The sequence below is a fragment of the Chlorocebus sabaeus genome, chromosome 20 (assembly GCF_047675955.1).
Source record: "Chlorocebus sabaeus isolate Y175 chromosome 20, mChlSab1.0.hap1, whole genome shotgun sequence".
In the NCBI taxonomy this organism is placed as follows: Eukaryota; Metazoa; Chordata; class Mammalia; order Primates; family Cercopithecidae; genus Chlorocebus; species Chlorocebus sabaeus.
This window is the reverse complement of record NC_132923.1, coordinates 69778808-69801106: the sequence shown is the minus strand read 5'-3', so window position 1 is coordinate 69801106 and position 22299 is coordinate 69778808. Positions and strand designations below refer to the sequence as shown.

The 22299-nt window shown below is 37.7% G+C and overlaps 1 protein-coding gene across 2 annotated transcripts in view; it reads right to left on the bottom strand.

Annotated features, from left to right (window-relative positions):
• Window positions 1-22299, bottom strand: part of C20H1orf141 (chromosome 20 C1orf141 homolog) — a 60155-nt gene that overhangs the window by 25922 nt on the left and 11934 nt on the right. The window contains exons 5-6 of one of the 2 annotated variants that reach the window (XM_007978373.3): window positions 8522-8634; window positions 4708-4775 (exon numbers count right to left, since the gene is read on the bottom strand). In XM_007978373.3, the coding sequence (XP_007976564.3) occupies window positions 4708-4775; window positions 8522-8634 (181 nt within the window). The remainder of the gene's footprint in view (window positions 1-4707; window positions 4776-8521; window positions 8635-22299) is intronic. The other variant, XM_073008118.1, reaches the window with a different exon arrangement.

Genomic DNA, 22299 nt, shown 5'->3' with positions numbered 1-22299 from the left:
AGATTCAATGCAATTCCCATAAAAATACCACCATCATTCTTCATAGAACTAGAAGAAACAATCCTAAAATTCATATGGAAACAAAAAAGAGCCTCTTTAGCCAAAGAAAGACTAAGCAAAAAGAACGTTATCTGACTTCAAACTCTGCTACAAGGCTATAGTTACCAAAACAGCATGGTACTGGTATAAAAATATGCATGTAGACCAATGGAACAGAATAAAGAACCCAGAAATAAAGCCAAATACTTACAGCCAACTGCTCTTTGACAAATCAAACAAAAACATAAGGTGGGGAAAGGACACCCTGTTCAACAAATGGTGCAGGGATAATTGGCAAGCCACATGTAGAAAAATGAAACTGGATCCTCACCTCTCACCTTATAAAAAAAATCAACTCAAGATAAATCAAAGGCTTAAATCTTTTTCTTTTTCTTGAGACAGAGTCTTGTTCTGTTGCCTAGGCTGGAATGCAATGACGCAATCTTGGTTCACTGCAAGCTCTACCTCCTGGATTCAAGCAATTCTTGTGCCTCAGCCACTTAAATAGTTGGGATTACAGGCACACACCACCATGCCTGACTAATTTTTGTATTTTTAGTAGAGATGGGGGTTTTTGCCATGTTGGCCAGGCTGATCTCAAACTCCCTGCCTCAAGTGATCTGCCCACCTTGGCCTCCCAGAGCACCGGGTTTATAGGCATAAGCCACCATGCCCAGCTCGAAGACTTAAATATAAGACCTGAAACCATAAAAATTTTAGAAGATAACATCTGAAAAACTCTTCTAGACATTGGCTCCAGCAGAGTTAATGACCAAAAATCCAAAAGCAAATGCAACAGAAATGAAAATAGATGGGACCTAATTAAACTAAAAAGCTTCCAAACAGTGAAAGAAATACTCAGCAAACAGACAACCCATAGATTAGGAGAAAATCTTTGCAATCTATACATCCAACAATACTATCCAGAAATTACAAGGAACTCAAACATATCAGCAAGAAAATACAATTCCAGGCTGGGCATAGTGGCTCACGCTTGTAATCCCAGCACTTTGGGAGGCTGAGGTGGGCAGATCACCTGAGGTCAGGAGTTCAAGATGGCGTGGCCAATGTGGTGAAACCCCGTCTCTACTAAAAATACAAAAATTAGCTGGGCATGGTGGTGCATGCCTGTAATCCTAGCTACTCAGGAAGCTGAGGCAGGAGAATCACTTGAACGCAGGAGGTAGAGGTTGCAGTGAGCCGAGATCATGCCACTTCACTCCAGCCTGGTGACAGAACGAGACTGTCTCAAAAAAACAAACAACAAAAAACAACAAACAATCCCATCAAAAAGTGGGCAAAGGATATGAATAATTTTCAAAATAAGATATACAAATGAAAAAATGCTCAACACTAATTATCAGGGAAATGCAAATTAAAACCACAATGAGATACTGCCTTATTCCTGCAAGAATGGTCATAATTTAAAAAAAAAAAAAAAAAAAAAATAGACCTTGGCATGGATATGGTAAAAAGGCAACACGTTTACACTGTTGGTGGGAATGTAAACTAGTATAACCACTATGGAAAACAGTATGAAAATACCTTCAAGAATTAAAAGTAAAGCTACTATTTCATCCAGCAATCCCACTACTGGGTATATACCTAGAGAAAAAGAAGTCATTATATGAAAAAGACACTTGCACACGCATGTTTGTAGCAGCACAATATGCAACTGCAAAAATATGGAACCAGCTTAAATGCCTGTCAACCAACAAGTGGATAAAGAACATGCGATATATTTATATACCATGGAATGCTACTCAGTCATAACAAAGAATTAAATAATGGCATTTGCAGCAACCTGGATGGAGTTAGAGACCATTATTCTAAGTGAAGTAACTCAGGAATAGAAAACCAAATATCATATGTTCTCACTTACAAGTGGGAGCTAAGCTATGAAGATGCAAAGGCATAAGAATGATACAATGGACTTTGGGGACTCCGGGGAAAGGTGGGAGCAGGGATGAGGGACAAAAGACTACACACTGGGTACAGTGTACACAGCTCAGGTGATCAGTGCACCAAAATCTCAGAAATCACCACTAAAGAACTTATTCATGTAACCAAAACCACCTGTTACCCCAAAACTATGGACATAAAATTTTAAAAATAAATAAAATATATTCTAGGAAAATAAAGATGAAATCCAAAAAGAAATAAGAAGGCTGGGTGCGGTGGTTCACGCCTGTAATCCCAGCACTTTGGAAGGCAGAGGTGGGTGGATCACCAGGTCAGCAGATCGAGACCATCCTGGCTAACACCGTGAAAACCCATCTGTACTAAAAATACCAAAATAATTTAGCCAGGCTTGGTGGCGGATGCCTGTAGTCCCAGGAGAATGGTGTGAACCCGGGAGGCGGAGCTTGCAGTGAGCCGAGATTGCGCCACTGCACTCCAGGCTGGGCAACAGAGGAGGACTCCGTCTCAAAAAAAAAAAAAAAAAAAAAAAAAAAAAGAAATAAGAAGACATCAGATACTAGAATCTGAGGAACTGAGCCAAGGAATGGAATGAAAACGTAAAAGGAGACTTATAGTAACAGGTCAAATTTAGAACAAAAAGTCACTGGGTTTCACGAACAATTCCTCCAAGAAGACTGGAATGGAAGAGAGCATGAGTAAAAAACTTGATCATTTTCACATATGATAAGAAAGTTACATGCTTCTTGTTTGGAGGCTGCAGATCTCAGTGACAATAAGCATGAATCAAACTGCTGGGTTCTTCCTGGTTCTTATACATTGATCTCAGGAAATTTGCTTATCTTCCTTGTGCCTCTTTTTTCTCAGGGATAATAGTATTTACGTCATTGGGTTGTTGAGGATGTAATTTTTCTTTGAACAGTGCTTGAGGCACATATGCAATTACATGTTTGCTATTATTATCATCATTTCCCACAAGAAAAAAGAAAGGCCATCACAAATTCCAAGAAAAAACATAAAAGTGTACTAGACAGTTAAGGTCCAAATATGAGGGAAACGAAAACATGGCATTTTTTTAGTAATAGTGAAAAAAGAGTCCATTGTTGCTAAATTGTACCCACTGAGAAGAAAGGTAATCCAAGCACATTACACTTTGTTCTGTAATGATTATTACAGAGACATTACTATAATGTAAATGAAAAGATTATTTATATTATCATAATAATATAAATGCTGTTAATAGTATTTTGAGTTTTAGAATTAACCTACAAACAAAACATAAAGGCTTAATCAGAGCTCAAAGCTGAATATAATAGTTAACCTAAAAAATGTAAAAGTAAATATATCCTTGACCTAGGGAAGAAGTGTGGAAGAGAGTTGGAAGATAGGATAAAACTGTTAAGATCTTCATCGTATATAAAGGGGAATCAGGAGTTGGTGATTAAAAATGATGGGGAAAAAAGTTAGATATATTATTTCAAGTTGCAAAAATTAACAACAGAAGAAACAAAAAAAGTAACTATAAAAGATCAGAAGAGGAAAGTGGAGAGAGGCAGGATGTAGAGTGGTATAAACAATCTTTGTTACTGATTTTCAGTAGATAATGTTTAAAGTTGATAAATTAAAATCAGCAGTAGAAACTCATTCTTTAGAAATATGGAGTTAATCTTATAAGGTACTGAAACCCAAAAACGTTAAACGTGGTTGCCTCTGAAAAGAGGAAATTAGAAAAGGAAGCAGAGAATGAAAGGGCTGTGTGTTCTTATTAGTGTTTCTCTACTATTTGCTTCTAAAATATCACATAGATATTTTTATGTTTAAAAAATTAAAATTTTACAATTTTTACATAAGATGCTAGTAAATGTATTATGATGAGTAAGCTGACTGTGATGTTATGTTGTAATATATATCTTGGGAGACTTTTATTAACCATGAACCTAAATAAAACATGAAATTAAATAAACCCTGTAGATGAAGATAAAACTGATAATCCTTTTAATATTTTTTAAAATATAAAATGTAGGAATATGCAGCAAAATTTGTTATTAATTATGGCCCTAAGTCTGTATTTCTCCATGTTTCTTTATATATTATATATATGTATATATAAAATACAAAAATTAATACCTAAGAGACTCTCTAAAGTGACTTTCCCTTGCTAATTCTCTGGTTTAATTTATCTCCCTAGTTTCCTATATAAAATCTACTGAATGATGTCCAAGGCACTCTCAATGCTCAAAGCTAGTCACTCCAGCATGCCCATGAACTTCTGCTCAGTGATATCAAGAGTCAGTAGTGTTGGTTCCAAACCTGTTTGTGGTAGTTGCTGTTGCAATTATGTAATTTGATTAACCACCACACATAGCATGCTCAAAACAAGCAAAACAAGGTTTTGGTTATACATTAAAAGATTAACAAATGATATATATTTTTATTTGATAAATTTGAATGTTTATACATGTATGATTTTTATGATGCTCTGTCTTAACTGACTTTATAAGTGCTAGTCCTTATCATATTCAATAATCTCTACTGTATTGAAATATCTCCAACAAAGAATATATTATCTTCTCTAATATCTCCATACATAAAGTTTTATGTAATATCAAAGATGAAATCAGTTTAACATTTGATCATTTTGAATCCTAAAATTCACTTGAATTTGGGATTTGTAGGAGCATATATAAAATTATTAGGACTAATTTGAATTTCTATTAAGTATTTATGGAGTATACAAATTACACCTACCTCAGTTGTATCCTGAAGATAAAGATAGGGTCTAATAGATCTTGATTTTAGATGTTCTTCTACTGGCTCTAAAGAAACAAACTCAAACATAAGTATTTCCATGCTATTAAGTTACTTCTAATTAAACCCAATCAACCATTGTCTCCACTGCAGTAAACTTTTAAGAAATGTAAATGAGTAATTTTATTTGCTTACATATGCATTGCTTGTACATGGTTAGAGCTAAATCTATTTTAGAATAATTTGCCCTAAAAGTGAATTTCTATTAACAGACTATAACTTTCAATTATTTACTATTTTTACAACTATTAACTGTTTATACAATAAAGCTATATTGTATTGGAAAATGATGGATTTCTAAATAAAACAGAATCGTATGTGTTATTCAAAAAATATTTTGGCTAATTCCTTTGAAAAGAGAAATAGAAATGGTCTCTTCTACCTGCATTTCTCTCATATTCAGTTATGAGTTTTGTTGATCTGAATTATCATCCAATGGATATCCTTAAAGTAAGTATGGTGCAGGGGTCAGGCATACAGACTTTGGACTTAGATAGCCTGGGTCCAAATTGCACTTTTTGTGTGAGTTACATAGCCATAGTCATAGGAAAGTTACTTAACATTTATGAGTCTTACTTTTCTCATTTGTTAACTGGAAACAATAGCACTTATAGAAATACTTTCAGAGTTAAATGAGATAATTGATGTAACAAATTTAATACGGAGTCTGGTAGTCATCAATCAATAGTTATTTGTTGATCAACTACTATAAGCCAGGCACTGATGGACTCTGGAATTGTGACTCCTGCTCAATGATGCATATATTTTAGTGGGTAATATGGAAGATTTAAAAAAAAAAAACAAGACGTTGGACTGGTGAAGTGACTTACACCTATAACCCCAGCATTTTGGGAGGCCAGGCCAGGTGGATCACTGGAGCCCAGAAGTTCGAGACTAGCCTGGGCAACATGGTGAAACCCTGTCTTTAAAAAAAAAAGTACAAAAATTAGCTGAGTGTGGTGGTGTGCCTGTAGTCTCAGCTACTCAAGAGGCTGAGGTGGAAGGATTACTGAGCCCAGGGAGGTCAAAGCTGCAGTGAGCCATGATCACACCACTGCATTCCAGTCTGGGCAACAGAGTGAGACCCTGTCAGGAAAAGAAAACCAACAAAAAAACCAAGGGGTGAATAATTGAAATTTATTCTGTAACAGAAATAAACACATTTTGGTAAGGGAGAACCATAAAAGAGGTATATTGTTGAAAGGGTAGTCAGAGGAGGCCTCTCTGAACAGATGACATTTAACCAAATATGCAAATGAGCTGTAAGCAGCATGAATAGAGTATCAGAGTGTTTAGGCAGAGGGGAAAATATATATTCCTCTCAGGAAATCTGGCAGTTGTACTGAAAAGAGGCTAATGAAATTGCAATTTATTTACTTTGAGATGGAGTCTTGCTCTGTCGCCCAGCTGGAGTGCAGTGACACCATCTCGGTTCACTGCAGGCTCCACCTCCTGGCTTCTAGTGATTCTCATGCCTCAGGCTCCCGAGTAGCTGGGATTACAAGTGTGCACCACCACACCTGGCTAATTTTGTATTTTTAGTAGAGATGGGGTTTCACCATGTTGGCCAGGCTGCTCTCGAACTCCTGACCTCAAGTGATCTGCCTATCTTGACCTCCCAGAGGTCTGGGACTACAGGTGTGAACCATCCCACCTGGTTGAAGATGCAATTTAAATGAAGGCCAGGGAGGTAGGGAATGAGGTTGAATACACACATAAAAGTCACAATAGACAGGTCTTTGTTTCTTTCTTCTTTTTTTTTTTCAGATGGAGTTTCACTCTTGTTGCCCAGGCTAGAGTGCAATGGTGCAATCTCGGCTCACTGCAACCTCTGCCTCCCTGGTTTAAGGGATTCTCCTACCTCAGCCTCTCAAGTAGCTGGGATGACAGGCATGTACGATCATGCCCAGCTAATTTTGTATTTTTAGTAGAAACAGGGTTTCGCCATGTTGGTCAGGCTGGTCTCAAACTCTTGACCTCAAGTGATCCACTTGCCTTGGCCTCCCAAAGTGCTGGGATTACAGCCATGAGCCACTGTGCTCAGCCAGGCCTTTGTAAGGAGTACAAGTTTCATACTAAGTACAGTGAGAAGTCACTGAAGAGGCTTTAATCAGGATCAGCCTACTTTTAAAAGATCTCTATATGATTTAAGGAAAGAAAATGGATTAGAGATTTCTGCTACCAATATAGAAGGCCAGGTAATTAGTACCAGCCCTCCTGCTGAAAACATCTTAAAAGGCTAGATGGACTATTTTTTAAAGTCTAAAGAGAATCATAGACTTAAAAGATGATAAGGGACCCCTGGTCTTAAATCTAGGAGAAGATAAGAACTCAGATAGGTAAGCCCAACATGCCAAGCCACTTTTTCCCTGAGGGTATTTGTGATGTGAAAGTAAGATCAAGTTTTGGAAGCTTCATGGCTTGAGATAGAAAAAAACAAAAAGCTGGCCAAAGGTCCAAAGTTTTGATATTTAATATGTTCTCCACTTTCCTTCCTCCACAAAAAAACCCCCACACTTACTCATTTTACCTGGGATCCAAAAGGGTTACATCCTTAGGGTGAACTAGAATAGTTAAGCTTGCCACCTGGATGTTTTAGGGAAAGTGACGCCTTGAATGCTTTGGTATGTTCTGACAAGTACTGCCTCCAGATACCTGGCATAAACAGTAAAAAAAAGAAAAGAAAAGAAAAAAGAAAAAAAATCTTTTCTGGAGTAAGGTACCATCACCCTAGTTCTCAAATTGTTCCTATAGATAATTTTCCAAATAGTGTCCAGCACACATTCAAAGATAATAAGACACATAAGGAAATATGACATCATGAAAGTGAATCATGAGAAGTAAAACAACAGTGTGTGTAACAAATTCTTTGAGAAATCAGGTTATGAAGCACAATAGAAAAATTAAGCAATATGGGGTGATGTGGAGTCAAGAAACTTCAGTTAAGAAGGTTGATGAGAATCATGCAATGGAATGATTGTTTGATAATGCCAGAGAAAGAGAAAAACTAAGGCAACACGAAATGTTCAAATTCTCTGAGAACTGATAATGCTGATTCCTAGCTCACAGATTCCTAATTTTTTTTTTTTTTTTTTTTTTTTTTGAGACAGAGTCTCACTCTTGTCGCTTAGGCTGGAGTGCAGTGGCATGATCTCAGCTCACTGCAACCTCTGCCTCCTGGGTTCAAGCGATTCTTCTGCCTCAGCCTCCTGAGTAGCTGGGATTACAGGCATGCACCACCACAGCAGGCTAATTTTTTTACTTTTGGGAGAGATGGGGTTTTGCCATGTTGGCCAGGCTGGTCTTGAACGCCTGACCTCAGGTGATCTACCCACCTCTGCCTCCCAAAGTGCTGGGATTACAGGCGTGAGCCACTGCGTCCACTCGGCCAGATTCCTAAAATTTCTAACCTGAGAGTAAGTTTCTATTAAGCAAGCTGATCATAATTGACTTTTAAAAAACAATAACAAGGAAATTCTCAGTATTGAGCTGAAAGGAAACTCAGAGATTTTGTTTCTAGAAGAAAAAAACACATAACCCTATAAACATAAAAATATATTCCTGTTTTGTGAATTGTATAAATTGTCCATTCTGATATTTAACATCTCTTCTTACTAAATTCTTTTTTATAGTTCATGGAAATGCTTTTGACAGAGACATCAAATTATCAAGAACTTTTAAGACACACATCAATAAAGTAAATAAAGCACCCATTAATAAATCAAAAAAGTAAATATGTTACACAAAGCATTACCTGTTGACTCACTTTCTTTATCTTTTATATTTGTTTGAACAAAGAATGGTCTTAAATTTGACTTTTCAAAATTACTCTTTCTAGGTTCAGGCTCACATTTGAAAGACGCACGCCTGGAAGAAATAAAAATTAATTTAAATTAATGAGAAAATTTACGAAATAAATCTAATAAATAAATTTGGAGAAATGTGGTGAAGTCCTAGTTACGCTGACTTGGATGTTATATTAATGTTATCATAGTACAAAGTGCGAAACATTGGACTGTTTAAATAGGAGCTGAAAATATTAGTTTTAGTCATTTAAAGTAGAGGGGGATATAATCCAGTCCCACACTGTAACTGTTGTCTATAGGCCGATGTCCCAGATTTACAGTCCGGACTCTAACCTCTTCTCTGAACTTCAGATTTACATATCCAACTGCCCACATGACTCCTGCACTAAGCTTAATTGTAAGTATCTTGAACTTAACATATTCAAAGCCAAATTCTTGATTCCACCCCCTTCCTGATCTTCTCCTCACCCAGGTTTCCCCATCTCCGGTCAACCAGAGGCTTAGGCCAAAAAGTCTGCATACATCTTTTATTTCTTTTTCTTTTTCCACTCCCAACCTATCAGCAAATATTACTGTGTCTTTCTTTGAAACAGATTCCAAATCCAAACACCTCTTTCCTCATTGCTCCCATCCAAGTCCAAGACCCCTTTTTCATCTGAACTGCTTCCATATGTCTCTAGCCTTCTTCTGTTTGCTTTCCCTGCTATTATACTTGTCCTCAACATTCTCTTCGCAATACAGCCGTAGCAACACTTGTAAAATATAAATGTGACTATCATTTCCTTCAACTGTTTCCTATCAAACTTGAGTAAAATTCAAAATGCTCCCTAACAGACAGAAACTTTCCCCCCAGTTCTCATTTCTAAGTAGCAGAATTTCCACTGATTGCCACTCCAGGCCCCTCTCTGCATACCCCTTCACCTCTCACCTCCACATGAACGCTGAGCAAATTTTCTAGCTGTTTGGTTCAGGGAAAGGAATTTAGGCTCCACTTAAGGACTTTGCTCTTTCCTCTGCCTGTAGTATTCTCCCCACAAGGGGTTGACGTGGCCTACTCCTTCATTTCAGTCTCCACTCACATTTCCACCTCAGAAAGATCTTTCCAGCCCATCCCACTTCCCCCATCTAAAATAGTAACCCCTGTTCCTCTACAGCATTCATCACTGGTGAATTTACATTATATATTTATTTGTTTATTTAATTTATTATCTGTCTCCCCACCTTATCCTAGATTGTAAACTCTGAGAGCAGACTACTTATGTGTTTTATTCACTGTGGTATTTTAGCACCTATAGCATGACTGGTACATAGCACATGTTTAATATTCATTAAATGCCTAATAGGCCAGGTGCAGTGGCTAATACCTATAATCCCAACACTTTGAGAGGCTGAGGCAGGTGGATCACCTGAGGTCAGGAGTTCGAGACCAGCCTGGCCAACATGGCGAGACTCCATCTCTAGTAAAAATACAAAAATTAGCCAGGTGTGGTGGCACATGCCTGTAGTCCCAGCTACTCAGGAGGCTGAGGCAGGAGAATTGCTTGAATCCAGAAGACAGAGGTTGCAATGAGCTGAGATAGTGCCACTGCACTCCAGCCTGGGCGACAGAGAGAGATTTTGTCTCAAAAGAAAAAAAATAATTATTGAATGCATAGGATTTTTGGTAAATTTTTATTGAACTTTCTTATCATCTTACATTTTCCAATGGGTTTTCAGGTTATTCTCTCTTTTAATAAATAATTATGTAATCTTCATAAAATAATTTATGTGCTCCTTCAAAAAAATGTATCTTATGTTCTTATTTAATATCATTGGGGAGGACTTCTAGAAGAGTGTAGTATACTAGTGAGAATGGGCATTGTTCTGTTTCTAATTTGAATGAGAATGAGTCAAGGGTTTCTAAGGATGATGCTGGCTATACAGTCTTGTTAAGGAGGTAATATTTTATCTTTATCTTAAAAATACTTACGTTGCTAAAGTATTTTTTTCAAACTCATTTGCAAAGTATATAAAGATATTCACATATGAATTTCCTTGTGGTAAACCAAAGAGCATAGGCTTTGAAGTTAGACCTTACTTTGCATCTTGACTCTGTGTGAACTTCCATAGAATATTGAATACTATGAATCTCAGTCCTTCATATGTCAAATAAGGCTAATAGTTACCTCAAGGGATTGTTGTAAGAATTATGTAAAATAAAGTTTAGAAAGTGATCAACAAAATGTCACAGAGATAAATGAGGATACTGATTCTTATTCCTGAAATTTACTCCACTTAGTCATAGTGGAGTAATATTTATTTAACATAGTTTTGGATTTCATGTTGTTAAAATAAGTTGTTGAGTGGCAATTATTTCGTTGCCTTAGAATTGGTGACCAGGTGACTTTTTACTCCATAGCTGAGTAAAAAGGAGCAATACATACTCTATATTCTACAAAGATCCACCAATACTTGGAGCAAGAGATGCTTTTAGGCCTTCAAATAAAAGAAAACTGGTGAGGGAAAAAAGAAAAATATCAGAATTGTGAGTCATTGACCTGTTAGGGTCTGCTGTGGCTTTTTCCTCTTTTCTCTGCACATCTGTTAGACACCACACTTGCTGATTTGCCCCATGTCAAAGTTGGAGCAGGTGAAATTAAGCAGATAAAGTAGGTACCCTGCAGTACACTGTTTGGCATGGCCAGGATATTTGAGTTTCTGAGGAAATGCTATGGACTGAATGTTTGTGTCCCCCTCAAATTCAAATGCTGAAGCTTAAATCTCTAATGTTATGGTATTTGGAAGTGGGAGCTTTGGGAGATAATTAGGTTATGAGGGTATAGCCTCATGAAAAGGGTTTGTGTTCTTCTAAGAAGAGTTGGTCTAACTCCTTCTCCCCCTCTCTCTCTATCTGCCTTTCTGTCTATCTCCTCATGACGTGAAGATACAAAGAAACAGCCAACTGCAAACCAGGAAGAATACCCTCACCAGACACCCAATCTGCTGGAACTTTGATCTTGGACTTCCTGGTCTCAAGAACTGTGAGGAATAAATTTCTGTTGTTTAAGCCACCCAGGCTATGGTGAGCTATTGTAGCAGCCCATACTAAGACAGAAATTAGTAACGAGCAGTGGGGTGCTGCTGTAACAAATACTTGAAAATGTGGCGGTGGCTTTGGAATTGGTTAATAGGTAGAGGCTGGAAGAGTTTGGAAGTACATGCTAGAAAATGCTGACATTGCCAAGGAGATATTAAAGGTGACTTTGGTGAGGGCTCAAAAAGAAAAGAGAAAAACGTCCATTTTCTTAGAGAATACATAAGTAATTATGAATAAAATGTTGGTAGAAATATGGATGGTAAGGGCCATTCTGATGAGATCTCAGACGGAAGTAAAGAACATGTTATTGGAAACTTGAGGAAAGGTGGTCCTTGTTATAAAATGGCAAATAACTTGGCTTGTGTTTGTGTTTTAGTATTTTGCAGAATGTAGAAATTGTAGGCAATGAAATTGGATAGTTAGCTGAGGTTAGTTCTAAGCAAAGTGTTGAGGAGTGACTTGGTTCCTACTGATATTTATAGTAAAATGCAAGAGGAGAGAAATTAATTGAAGATGAAATTGTTAAGGAAAAAGGAACCAGAAGTTAAAGATTTGAAACATTTTCAGTCTGCCCATATTACAAAAAATGAAAAAGTATGCTTGGGAGAGAACACTAAAGGTATGGTAAGTTGACCATTTGCTAGGTAGGTCAGTGTGGATGTGTACCAGGGACCAAATCAGCCATCTCAACAGAAGCCAGGAATAGAGATAGGATTATACCAGCAGAAACACTGCCAGCTGGGACTAAAGGAAACAGAGAAAGTGGGACAAAATGAAAGAAGACTGTTGCACTTCTTAGATTCTACAGGACCAGACTATACAGCTATTGTAAGCAGCTGTTCAGCTATAAATGTACACTGTTTTTCAAGACAAGGGAAGAAGGACCTCAAAAGCAATTCAAAGATGATCAGGGTTGCCACTCCCACAACAGGCCCAGAGGGCATGTACTCAGGGGACAGGGCTGCCTCCATTTCTGTTTCAAAGGGTAAGATCCCTGCCCAGTGGGGCCAAGGGTGTGCAACTCCCACCAGACAGAGCTTCAGAGGCGAGACCACTGCCTGAGAGGGTTCTGGAGGCAGGACTACTAGTCTACTGAATCTAGAAGGCAGAGCTTTAAGCCAAAGAGGATTATTCTCAAACCTTAGGATCTCATAGAGTTTGCCTTGCATGGTTTTAGAATTACTTGGAACCTGTCATTTCTCCCTTCTTTCTTATCTCTCCCTTTTGGAATGAGAATGTCTATCCTACACCCATCCCATCAATGTAGCTTGGAAACATACAATTTGTTTGCTTTCACAGGTTCACAATTGGAGAGAAATTTTGCCTCAGGATACTGTTACCTCAGGTCTCATCCATATCTGATTTAGATGATACTTAGATGAGAGTTTGGACTTAAGAGTTGATGGTGAACCAGTTAAGACTTTTGGGTCTATTTGGATGGGATGAATGTATTTTCCTTGTGAGAAAGATATAAATTTGGAGGGGACAGGGGTGGAATTCTACAGACAGAATATCTGTATCCCCTTCAAATTCATATATTAAAGTCTAAATCCCCAAAGTTATGGTTTTGGGAGGTGCGGCCTTTAAGAGGTAATTAGGTCATGAGAGTGTAGCCTCATGAATGGGATTAGTGCCCATACAAGACATGAGACAGGTACTATCTCTCCCTCTCTTTCTTGCTGCCATATGAAGATACAATAAGAAGACAGCTGTCTGCAAAGCAGGAAGAGTGTCCTCACCAGACACTGATCTTGGACTTCCTAGCCTTTAGAACTATGACAAATAAATTTCTGTTATTTAAACCACCCAGAGTAAGGTATTCTTTATAGCAGCTTGAACTGACTAATATAGGAGGTCAAATGGATACTGAGATAGTAGCTGTGTTTGGGTCATTTTGCTGATACTCTACCCAGATTGCTGACTGCAAGCTTGGGGATCCTTTGCAGAAGAAATTGTGGCATATATTGGAGAGTATAGGAGTTGATGAAGAATTTGAAGAGTTGTAGCTGAAGGAAGCTCTCCTTGGTTGGAGAATGGGTTCCTCTGAGGATCTCTCACATGTGCTCTTTATGACTAAAGTTGGCCAGAAAATGATTGATGACTAAGGAAAAAGTTGGAAAAGTTAATAAGAAATTTTGTCTTCTCTCACTCTCCTCCTTTACTCCCCTACAGGGGGTGTGCTGGTAAATTTTTAATAACCTTGAGTTTGGGTGTAGTTCTAATGTGGAATTTTACTCATTCATCAATAGCGTAAGCTACCTCTTTGTTGAACCAAATAATAGTTTTTGAGTATTTCCTTATTTTTTGTGCTATTCAAAGCATAATGGCTATAGGTAAGGCATACTTTTTTTGGTAACACTTTTAAGTTTAATCTTCATCATTAACATTTTCTTCCTCACTTTCTTAAATCTAGACAGAGAACAACTCAAGCCTTGATTTGTAGTGTTTGCCAATTGCTGTGGTGTAAATACTCCCATTGTCAATTTCTACCAAAGTGATATAATTAAATGTGAAATTTGGAAGAGATGTGTAGTAGCATACTTTTATACAAATTTCTACCATATGGATATAATAGATGTAAATAACTTCAAAACCATGGATAATAGTAAAATGTACAATAATTAGGAAGTGATGAGTTCTGAGTATTATCTTTATTTTTAGTATGCCATTGAATTTTAAGTTTACATAATTTAATTTTAATGGTGAGTGTTTAATAAACATCTCACAAAATTGCTGAAAATTCAACCAGCAGCTCTAATAAGTTGGTAGGAGTTGGCTTTAGCACACCACTGTACCCATATCAGAGAAAAAAGAAATTAGAAGAAGAGTGAGGAAGTGTGCTACAAGAGGACCATATCAGCCTGCTACTTTCAGATGAGGGAACAAGACGAATCAAATTACTGACCATACCCCTCTCCATTTCAGCTCCTCCAGTGTCACTAGACTGACTTGTATAGGGAAGGGAAAGCCACGACAAAGGGTAAGATTAAAATACTAAGTTGGACAGACTTTTAATAACCAAAGTGATCAGGGCGAAATTAGAGAAATATAAAACTGCTTTATTATTATTATTATTTTTGGGATGGAGTTTCACTCTTGGTGCCCAAGCTGGAGTGCAATGGTGCGATCTTGGCTCACTGCAACTTCCACCTCCAGGGTTTAAGCTATTCTCCTGTCTCAGCCTCCTGAGTAGCTGGGATTACAGGTATGCGCCACCACACCCAGCTAATTTTTGTCTTTTTAATAGAGACGGGGTTTTACCATGTTGGCCAGGTTGGTCTTGAACTCCTGACCTCAGGTGATCAGGCCACCTCGGCCTCCCAAAGTGCTGTGATTACAAGTGTGAGCCACCATGCCCTGCTTTATGTTTTTATGTCGCTGAATCAAGAATAAGCAATGAAATAGTTAAAACTAACATTTTATTTTATGTTTCTTTAAAAATCTATATTTGCTTTCTATTCTTGTGGTCAGACTTAAGGATCAAATCTACGTTTGCAAAAAAACTGAGAACTGTTCCACCTTTGTCTGTGTTCCAAAACTATTTAAATAGTTCTTTGAAACTACAAAGAAACTCACCCTTGACACAGCTTCAAAGTGGTACCCTTGTAAAAGAATTCTTTGACTGCTTCCTCAAATTTTTCTACAGTTATTGATCTATTTATGTTTTCTTTTTTGTTGAGATTTTTCCCTTTCATATTTTCCCAAAAGTTCATCCATTATTACACACATGTGTCAAGCAATGTAGTTACACAAAGTGTTCATTATAATTATTTTAATGTCTTCCATATCCATGGCTATAACTTCTTCTTCATTACCAATATTGTGCCTTTATGTTGCCATTGTTTTCTCTTCAATTTTCCAAACTGTGGTCATTTTAACATTCTTTAGGGAGGTGTTAAACATACTAAGTTTCCCAAGTACTCTTAAAAGTTCAGTGTGCTAGGCCAGGTGCAGTAGCTCACGTCTGTAATTCTAGCACTTTGGGAGGCCAAGGTGGGTGGATCACCTGAGGTCAGGAGTTCGAGACCAGCCTGGCCAAGGTGAAACCTTGTCTCTACTAAAAATACAAAAAATTAGTTGGGTGTGGGGGTACATGGCTGTAATCCCAGCTACTCGGGAGGCTGAGGCAGGAGAATCGCTTGAACCTGGGAGAGGGAGGTTACAGTGAGCCGAGATCATGCCACTGCACTCCAGCCTGGGCGGCAACAGAGCAAGACTCTGTCTCAAAAAAAAGTTCAGTGTGCTTAGGAGAGGAAAGCCAAAGTTTGGTGAATGTACTGGGAGACTGACAGCTTTTCTTTTTTTTAGTCCTCCAACAAATGTATACTTAACATGGTTTATAATAAATGTATTGAATTAAAAACTAAGTGATATACATTTGATTTATAAGATTAATTATATATAAATCCTGTCCTCCACTGATCTTGACTTTCTTTTCTAGTTTATATAGTCTCTTGTCATATTTTTTAAAGTTTCCATTTTATTACATAGATTAAGTTTTTTGATTTGGCTGAGGTGCAACTAAATTATAAATTCTGCTATCTAGAAGCAGATAGAATTGTAGGATAGATAAAATAGATATATAGTTTTCTTTTAGGCTGACAGGGACCTGGATAAGGGTGTTCTATAACACCCTCACTGAGGACTGAGCTACAATTACTTTTACCACAGTTTTTAAGGAGGATCTAAGTATGAATTATTCTACTCCTAAGCTTCCCTAGAAGTAGGTGTTAAAAGCCACTGAGTCTGAGATTGACCCTACTTACCAGCTAACAAGTTCACCTGGCAGTTTCATCAATGCTGGCAGAGGATATGAGACTCTTGGATCAGAGACAAAGGATGATTGATTACTCAACAATAAGAGTGTCCATATTGACCAGGCATGGTGGCTCATGCCTATAATCCCAGCACTTTGGGAGGCCAAGGAGAGTGTACCACTTAAGGACAGGAGTTCAAGATCAGCCTGGCCAACATGGCGAAACCCCGTATCTACAAAAAATACAAAAAATTATCCAGGTGCAAGGGTACACACCTGTAATCCCAGCTACTCAGGAGGTTGAAGCAGGATAATCTCTTGAACCTAGGAGAGGGAGGTTGCAGTGAGCTGAGATTGTGCCACTGCACTCCAGCCTGGGTGAAAGAGCAAGACTCTGTCTCAAAAAAAAAAAAAAAAAAAAAAAGAAAAGAAAAAAAGGAGTAGCCAGATTATCATCTTCTGCACCAGTTCTCTGAGCTAGGAATAAAAATTGTGTTCCTAAAACCAAACATCATATGTTCTCACTGATATGTGGAAGCTAAGCTATGAGGACGCAAAGGCATAAGAATGATGCAATGGACTTTGGGGACTTGTAGGAAAGGGTGGGAGGGAGATGACGGATAAAAGACTACAAATAGGGTGCAGTGTTCACTGCTCTGGTGATGGGTGCACCAAAATCTCAGAAATAACCACTGAAGAACTTACTCTTGTAACCAAATGCCACCTGTACCCCAATAACTTATGGAAAAAAAAATGTTCCTAGCTCTAGGTTCTCATAGAAAATGAGAAGTAGAATTTGGAATTATAAATGTGGTGGGCTCACCAGTACAAGATCATAAATCTGTTTTTTGTAAATTTTATTGGTTTGTCCTTTTGCATTAAAAAAATTGATCCCCTCTTCCCTCCGCCTGTTTTTGCTTTTACATTTAAAAAAGTCCTGTGAAATTATACCCTGTCTTAGTTGAACTAAGGGAAGTATAGATTAAGGCCTTGATTTTGAGTTGCATAGGCTGGAATTATAGGAAGGTGACTGCTTATCACTGGGACAGGTCATTGAAATGGTACTTTCATGAAAAGGAAAGAAACCCATGGGAAGGGTAAAGCTCAGATGGAAGCATGGGATTGCTCTGAAAGCTCCCCCTTCCCAACTGGAAATTGCTTATGGAAATTCTTTGGAATGTTTTATGTTTTTATAGGAAGGCAGCTTTGAGAAAGAATCCCAGAGCTTTCATTGTGGCATCACAGAATAATTTTTAAAATATTTTTTCTGTAATAAGATACCCAGCTTGGGATCTTTATTTTATTCACATTTAATTTTAATTTGGGAAAATACTCTTCTCTGTAATTTTCTCAGAAAAAAAAAATACATAGGTAGATTACTTTCTAAAACCTTTCATTTCCAAAAAAAAATCTCTTTTGTTCTCTTACATAAATGATGTTTCATACAAACAGAGGATTCCTCAATTGCCATGCTGTTCAAAAGTTGAAAATAATTTACTGTTTTCTAGCCTCGGAGATGCAGATAGATCTATAAAACTGATTTTGTTTCCTTTCCTTTGTAATGAACTTGTTTTTTCTGCCTTTTGAATTAAGTAATTTTACCATAAGTTGAGCACTTGGTGACCTTTTTGATCTGAAACTTCAAGTCTATCTTCAAACCATGGGCATTTTTTTTTCTAATATTACTTTATTTCCTAACCATCTGTCTCTCTCTCTCTTCTAATTTATGTATTAAGTACATATTTACATATTGAGTATCCCAAACCATACTAAATGTTTCTTGTCAATATGACTTCCATTTTTTTTTGTATTTGCTAGATTGTGCCTCTATTATTGACCCAGTTTTCACCAATATTCTATTTTTTTAAGGTTTTTTTTTTTGTAGACAGGGTCTTACCCTGTCACCCAGGCTGGGGTGCAGTGGTGTAGTCATAGCTCACTGCAGCTTTTAAGTGCTGGTCTCAAGCAGTCCTCCTGACTCAGCCTCCTGAGTAGCTGGGATTACAAGTGTGAGCCACCAGACTCAGCTTGTATTCTATTTTTAATTTTTCTTTGTAGCTGTTGGTTCAGAAATGCTTATTTTTAATGTCTTTTTCCCCCTGATTATTTCTATCCTTAAGAGACATATTGTCTAAAGTTTTCTTCTGTTCTTTCTGTTAAGTTAGACTCATTAGGAGCCACCCGTTCTAATTGTTTGGCTTCATCTCCCTCCTTCAAATAAGAGTCCCTTTCAATGATCCGTGATTTCTCTTTGACTACTCTTCATGGCAAGTGTAGGTTCCTTCCACACCTCAGAAGCTCAGGCCATTTCGGTCTCAGGTAATATCAGACAGTGACAGAGACGATCCATTTGTAATGAATGAGTGGCAAATAGGCTGTCATATTGGGATCTCTTGATTGAGGGAGTGTGAAATAAAGAGGCCTGTAGTAGTGCTTCTTAAACTGCTAGCTGTGTGTCAGAATCACATGGAGTGCTTTGGAAAAACGTCTGCACCCAGACCAAAATTCAGCATACTCATCCTATAGTCAGCCCTGCGGAACCCCTAAATGCAAAAATTTGGCCCTCCACATATATGTGGTTTCTTATCCTGCAAATACTGTATTTTTAATCTGTGTTTGGTTGTAGATGCAGAACCTACCGATACGGAGGCCTGAATGCATTTATTGAAAAAACCCACATATAAATGGAACCAAGTAGTTCAAACCCGTGTTGTTCAAAGGTCAACTATATTACACTAAATAGCAATTTGGGTTCACTTCTGCAAATAGAAGCTGGTGGTTTGGACTAGTTATCCCTCTAAGAACAACTAGAAAAGCTGGACAAAATATCAAAATATTTGAGTATACCTGAGAGCTCCCAAAGCAGTAAGGATTTAGGGGGCCAAGAGCTGTAAGAAGAGTGAAGCTCAGGTAAGAATGGCATTTGGACTTGCATGTTTGTCAATTCCAAATCAGCAGGAGAATTCAAAAAGCCCTGTGTTGCTTTTAGCAAACTTATAGGGCTATGGAAACAAAACTGAAATTCAGGACCCACAGAAGAAAGGCCCCAGAATACCCTTCGGACTTGGGTTGGGACCCCAAAGATTTATAGTTCGTAACCTATTTAATGGAGAGCGATAAATAGACAAGCCCTCAAAAGAACAGAAGTCTAGTGTTGAATGATCTCTACCCGATCTAGGACTGCAAATGCCCCTAGCCTAGTCATTTGCCAAAAACCAGGACAAATTTTCTCTGGAAAAGAAACCGTCTAGAACTTCAAATATCTATACTTTTACAATGGCATTGTCCCATTCTTGATAAAAAATAACCAGGCATGTGAGGAGATAATACAATAAGCTTCTAAACAACAATAAAAAAAGGTAACAGACAGAGACCCACAGGGGACTACATAAAATAGCAATGCTTGGTATGTCCAGAGAATTAAACAGCAATTTACAACATCTGTTATATTTCTTCATTTTTGCATACATTAATTGAGTTCTTATATTTTTAAATATAGCAAGGAATTAATATGTTTTGCTATTTTAAAGAGTTATATTTGGGTTTTTTTTGTTTTTTTTTTAGATAGAGTCTTGCTGTGTTGCCCAGGCTAGAGTGCAGTGGTGTGATCATAGCTCTCTGTAGCCTCAAACTTGTGGGCTCAAGCAATCCTCCTGCCTTAGTCTCACAAGTAGCTGGAACTATAAGTGTGCACCACCACGTCTGGCTAATTTTTTTTAAAAAATTGTTTTCAGTAGAGACAGAATCTTACTGTGTTGGCCAAGTTTGTCTCAAACTCCTGGGCTCAAGCAATCCTCCCATCTCATCCTCCCAAAGTGCTGGGATTACAGGCATGAGCCACAGCCGCCCAGCCAAGTGTTCTATTTTATTAAACAAAAATTATACAGGGAGTGTTAAAACTGTGAGTGTTACTAGGAACTGTATCTTTCGGTTGAATTCTCCAATATCTAAGGAAGTTTGTTTCAGTCTGAGGAATAGTACAAAACCGCTGCATGAGGAAAGCTACTGAGAGACAGGAAGGTAGTAGATAGGAGTGGTCTTAGATGCAGATGCCATAGTTCAGATAGGCTGCTGCTTGGACTTAGATACATATTCAAGATCATCATCTCAATTATTTCAAACAAATTTTATTTCCTTTGGCTAGAGTTATATCCTTTTTTTTTATTTTTTAATTTAATTTAATTTTATTTTATTTTTTGAGATGGAGTCTTGCTCTGTCACCCAGGCTGGAGTGCAGTGGCCGGATCTCAGCTCACTGCAAGCTCTGCCTCCCGGGTTCACGCCATTCTCCTGCCTCAGCCTCCCGAGTAGCTGGGACTACAGGCGTCAGCCACCACGCCCGGCTAGTTTTTTGTATTGAGACAGGGTTTCACCGTGTTAGCCAGGATGGTCTCGATCTCCTGACCACGTGATCCGCCCATCTCCCAAAGTGCTGGGATTACAGGCTTGAGCCACTGCGCCCAGCCAAGAGTTATATCCTAATTCTTGTGTAAATTCTTGAACGTTTTATGTTCTTTTTTTTTTTTTTTTTTGCTGGTGTTGGACACATGGTTTTTGCTTGTGTTAGACATACGGATATTGATCAAACTGAACTTACTTGGTCTTTGGATCTTAGAAATTTGTGCCTCTTTGCTTTTTATACTTAAGACTCTGGCTTTGCTGCTAGCCCCAAACATCCCAGTCATCCAGGTTACACTTAAAAGGAGTGTTGCTCAGTTATTGATGGGTTATATTGTCACTAACACAAGATCAATGATGCCTGTATAAGCTATTTAGAAAATAATCTTATCAGGCAGGAAAGGGATAGCAACAATATCATCCTGGGAAATACTGCCATAAAACATTGCATGTTACCTTTAAATGTGCCTAATGAGTCATTAGCCATATACTATACTGCTACACAAAGGCATATATGTAATATGTAAATATAAAATGCAAAAATCATGACATACATTTTCCCCTCTCCACATTCTCACCTTCCATTTTATGCAATGTTTTTCTGTGTATTTCTAAAATATTCCATTTCACTATGGATAGTTCTATAAATTATTTGGAAGCAGAATTATTGGCTGTGTCTACATAAAAAATAAAGTAGTAATGTAAGAAGTTTGTGATAAAGCTAAATTATATAAACTACCGATATGTATTTACTTGTGCTAGAAACAAACTCCTTTGTCTTATCTTAGAGTTCTACATGGAAACATGTTCTGATATCCTGGTAAATCAAGAATAACAAAAATCTGAGTGAGTTGTATTTTGTGCCATAATCACAATACTTGATTCTGATTATGAAAATGACAGATATTAGCTACACAAATAACGTTTTTTAACTTAAGATTCAGACTTGCTTGTCCAACTTTCTTCCAGATATCTCTACCTGAATTTCCCATGGGCATCTAAAACCTAACATCTACAAAATAAATCCCAGCCCTTCTCACTTTGATCCTCTTGTCCACCCCAATCTCCTTTTCCTCACTTGGTCTCTGCCTAAGTACAAAGCACTACAATGCACCTAGTTACCAAGCCCCAAAGCTTGCAGTCATCCTATTGAATGGGGTACAGTAGTGATGAAGAACGCAGGCTCTGAAATCAGACTTCTAAGGTTCAAATCCAGCCTTGCAACTTGTTAGCTGTGTGACCTTGAGCAAATTGTTTAACCTCACCCAGACTTAGTTTTTTCATCTGTAAAACTGCACTAAAACATCAGGCTAAAAATGTTTGTTTCACTCTGAGCAATAATACAAAACTGCTGCATGAGGAAAGGTACTTGGAGACAATCAGGTAGTAGGTCTTAATCAGAACACTTACATGAAAATGTAAGTAAGTAGGAGTAGTCTTAGATGCAAATGTCATGGTCTGTTTATTCGTTTTTTGAGATAGTCTTGCTCTATTGC